The sequence below is a fragment of the Geospiza fortis genome, unplaced genomic scaffold, assembly GCF_000277835.1.
Source record: "Geospiza fortis unplaced genomic scaffold, GeoFor_1.0 scaffold297, whole genome shotgun sequence".
Lineage (NCBI taxonomy): Eukaryota > Metazoa > Chordata > Aves > Passeriformes > Thraupidae > Geospiza > Geospiza fortis.
Genome location: NW_005054712.1, coordinates 160,229 through 164,728, shown reverse-complemented (window position 1 = coordinate 164,728; position 4,500 = coordinate 160,229). Strand labels below are relative to the sequence as shown.

At 51.1% G+C, this 4,500-nt stretch overlaps 1 protein-coding gene across 1 annotated transcript; it reads right to left on the bottom strand.

The window, feature by feature from the left end:
• Positions 1-204: 204 nt before the first annotated feature.
• LOC115949038 (inositol 2-dehydrogenase-like) lies at positions 205-4,494 on the bottom strand (the record flags this gene model as incomplete). Its single annotated transcript, XM_031065237.1, has 6 exons — positions 4,474-4,494; positions 2,998-3,516; positions 1,968-2,038; positions 1,456-1,564; positions 696-826; positions 205-312 (listed from the first exon to the last, which is right to left on the bottom strand). Coding segments are annotated over exons 2-6 (823 nt in total), but the record flags the coding sequence as incomplete, so codon positions are not given.
• Positions 4,495-4,500: the final 6 nt, after the last annotated feature.

Below are 4,500 nucleotides of genomic sequence, written 5' to 3'. Positions count from 1 at the left end.
CACATCAGCAGGAGATTCACCAGATTCAGAGATCTTCGCCAGATACCCTCAAGGAACCTGCCTTACATTCCACCAGCCTGTTTATTCAGCTGCTCCATGATGGAACAATTGTCATGGCTATAATGGTCTCGTTCCTTCTTTCTTCCCAGTTTTAACCCTGAACTCCAGAGGTACCCAATGAACCATTAAAAGACTCATTCTTACCTGCACAGAAGGCATGGCCCAGGGAAAATATTGTATCTGGCACACTCTCTCCCAACAGCAAACTGATAATATCTATGTCGTGCACAGCAGCATTGTAAAATATTCCACCTGGAAGAACCAAAACTGGGCATTAATGTTTCCATATTGAAACCCACAGCCACTTCAGAATTGCACAGTGATGGTATAAAAAGCCCCCACAGTGAAGAACCTAATAAAGGGACAAAAAAAACCACACAGAAATGAAGTTTGGTAAAGAAAACACTCCTCAACAAATGCTCCTCCCCATGGATCTTAAGGCTATACAAATCCAGGGGAATTCCCACAGAATACAGAGACATTTCCAGCACAGGTTTTGGATCAACCTCATCTGATTATGGTGTCTCTGCCCATGGCAGGGGGTGAAACAGATGAGCTTAAAGGTCCTTTCCCACCCAAACCATTCCACAACTCTGAGTGAAGCCCAGACCCTTCAGCAGGGAGCTGCTGGGTACCTGAGGCTTTCAGCAGGCCCAGGGAGGCTGCAGGATAGAGGCTGCTGATGGTTGATATCCGGTGGATCCTGCCCAGGGCCCGGCTGTCCCGCACCTTCTTGTACAGGAACTGCAGGGCTGGGTCAAAGCGCCTTCCAAGGGAAACAAGGATAAGGTTGTTAGGAAAATTAACCCACAAACATCAGAGGTTTATGTCCAAAAAGGAGTCAGAGGAGTCCTTTTTACTTTATTTGAATAAAGGGAGAGGCCATGGGGCATTCCCCTGGGATCTCTCCAATTTTTGGAGGATGCAAACTCCTTTTCATCTCAATTTCTCAACCACATTTCCCTTCTCTCTTTCCCCATTGGCTGAGGTACTTGAGAGGTTCAGACTTCCCAAAACACCTGATACCGAAGATTTCCCTCTAATGTATAACCCTCCCTTTTAATTTTTAATTCTTATGGAATTTAGGGGGTTTTCTTCCCTACTGTTTCTTTCATCTTTCAATGTCTAATTTCACTAATCAGCAAACTTAAAAGTTTATTTGTAAAAGCAAATATCTTTTTCCATTCACTAATCAGTGGAATCCTTCCCATTGTTTATTTTCTGTCCCAGTGCTAGTTTTATCTACCAGCTTGTTTGGAAAGACAAATCTACTATTCCTCTCAAGGAGAAACCAAGCTGATTTGAGGACCAAGTCAGGAAAGCCTGAGGAATCAGTGCTGCTTCCAGACATGGGATTTTATCAAGAATAAATCACAGGAAAACCACTGGTCTTACTTGTAGAACCCACACACAAGTGGCCTCCCACATCTGTCAGCCTCATCGAAACAGGTTTCTGCTGTCTGTCTGTCCAAGCTGGGCAGCCCCTCGCAGAACACACCTTTACCTGTGCAAAACAGGACACACACAGGGCTCAGGGGAGACACAGCTGCACAAAACACCTTGATCTTGCAGTAACAGCTCATTACATTTCTGGTTTTGATGGCATTTACCCCCTTCTGCCTGCCTGCTGTGGTTTCAGCTGTCCCAGGGGTGGGACTGTTTTGGTGACAGCTTTCCTGTGAGTCCTGGTGGGATTTTAGGATGAGACACTGCCCAGTCATACTGGGACCAGCATAGCACAAATCCCACTGGTGTCCAGCCATTAACATCAGCAGGGATCTCAGTCACTTTAATTACACAATTTGAGAGCCTGCACAGCTCCAGGGCTGCTGCTGAAACACAAACACACTCACAAGTGCACATCAACGGGCACAGGGAAAAGCTGAATGTGCAGCTGCTCCTCTCACCTGCTCGTAAGGCATCTCTTACCATCTCAGGGGCTTTGTCAAGTGGGGAACAAATAATGGCTCCAGAAACTCTGCAGGAATCAAGAGAGATCTTCAGTAAGGACAAGGTTTTCACGAGATCAAACAATGCTCAAAAGCTCTATTTGGTTACAGCTAAAAAAAACCTAATACCCCATTGCTCTGGAAGAGCCAGCTGGGTTATAGAAGGAACTCAGTGCCTGCTTCAAGGATGAAATATAGTGACACACATAGGTTAAAATCACAAGTGGCACAAAGGAATTGCACTGCTTTTCCTGTATCTTCAAGGAGAAAGCCTTTTAAATGTTTCCTTTAAAAAGGATTTAAATCCCGACAGTTAACACACACAGAGAAATCCGAAGTATTTATGTGGTAGAGCTGCTGATCAATGCATCTTAGCTTCCTGTGATTCTTTATTTTTTAATGTCAAATATGCCTTTCCTAAAAGCTCTGCCTTTTGCTCCTGCAATATTTTAGACCTGACAGCAACAGCACTTCAGTGATGTTACAGTTGTTCAGTTCAAATGCCACAATCCTCCCTATATACACCAACCCTTGCTTATCTCCAGAGCTCCAAGAGCCACCAAACTCAGCTGACTGCTCTGAGACAGGGAAACTGGCAAGCAGCAGGGAAGGTGCCACTTATTATTGCTCTGTGGGAATGGAGGAAAATGTTGGGTTTTTTTTAATTTCTTAACAAACTGCCTGTACCTAAACACCTCCAAGTTTCCATTAATCTGGGTATGCAAGCCCAGTTAAGCTTCTCAGAGACTCCTGAAAGACCCATGGGTAGGTGACAAAAGGGTCCTTCATTCCCACACGGATGGCCAGAGGCACAGTCTGGGACTGCTACAGAATTTCCTAGAGGGGAAGGCAAGGCTTGGATGGAACCCTCCAGCCTAAGAAGAGCCACATGCAGAAGCTGGTGGCCCTAGGCACAGTCTGGGGCTGCTACAGAGTTTCCCAGAGAGGAAGGCAAGGCTTGTGTGGAACCCCCTGCCCTGGTCAGTACCGCGGATCGCTGAGTGCGATGGTGGCATCCTGCTGCCGCAGCACCCTGGTGCCAGCCGGGACCTTGGCACCAAAGGCACGTTCCACCTCCTCCAGCTGATCCTCCACCACATACAGCAGGCAGCAGCCAGTTTCCTCCAGCAGGCTTTGCAACAAGGCTGTGCTCACGAGCCCTGCGCCGAAGAGCACGAGGCCGCTGCCACCATGGCATGAGGGGGGTGTCGGGCTGTTGGAGGCATCAGGTGCAGACCCACTTTGGCCAAGAGGTGCAATCCTGGTGTGGAAGGTGGCCAGCGGTGAGGGGTGGCTGGCAGAGGTGGAGGGTGTTGGGTTGTCCCTGTGTGTGGCAGGGATGGGGTGGTGGGGAACCAGCAGCTTGTGGCAGGAGGGAGGGGAGGGGACCATGCTGTAGCCGGTGCTGGAACCAGTGGGGACGAGGAAGGAGGGATGGGAGAGCACAGAGGGCACGTCGAGTGGCAGGGGCAGGCTCAGGCTCAGGCTGGAGTCGGGACCTGCAGAGCTGAGGAGAGAGAGATCAGAGGATCAGAGTATATCTTGAGCTGGAAGGGACACACAAGGATCATCAAATCCAACTCTTGAGAACACCCTGCATAAGAACGCTCCATGAATGCCACCATATGTTGTCCAAATGCTTCCTGAGCAGGGTCAGGTGAGGCAGATAATTAAAGAATCATTAAGGTTGGACAAGACTTCCAAGCAGGGCAAACCTTTGACTGAACACCTCCTTGCCAATTAAACCACAGCACTAAGTGCCACCCACAGCTCCCTCAGCCACTCCTCATAGCACCGACTCCCCAGCCCCTTCCCCAGCTCCATGGCCTTCTCTGGCCACACTCCAGCCCCTCAATATCTGTTTTGTAGTGAGGAACAGAACTGGGCATGGCACTTGAGGGGCCTCAGCAGTGCCCAGCACAGGGGGACGGGCACTGGTCCAGCTGGGGACACTGTTCTGGGGTCGGGTGGGGCTGAGATGGGGTGGGTGAGGCAGGGAAAGGCAGGATGAACCCGAGCAGGGGTCAGTTGGGTGAGACTGAAATAGGGTGGGTGAGGCAGAGAAGGGCAGAATGAGCCCAAGCAGGGGTCGGTCGGGTAAGGCTGGAATAGGGTGAGTGAGGCAGGGAAGGAAGGGCACGATGAGCCCCAGAAGGGGTCGGCCGGGTAAGGCTGAGATGGAGCGGGTGAGGCAGGGAAAGGCCGGGTGAGCCCGAGCAGGGGCAGTCGGGTGAGGCTGAGATGAGGCAGGGAAAGGCCGGGTGAGCCCGAGCAGGGGTCGGTCGAGTAAGGCTGAAATAGGGCGGGTGAGGCAGGGAAAGGCCGGGTCAGCCCGAGCAGGGGCAGTCGGGTGAAGCTGAATGAGGCAGGGAAAGGCCGGGTCAGCCCGAGCAGGGGCAGTCGGGTGAGGCTGAGATGAGGCAGGGAAAGGCCGGGTGAGCCCGACAAGCGGTGCGTCCCTCACCGGAGCCCCGGGGCGCGCAGACCGAGC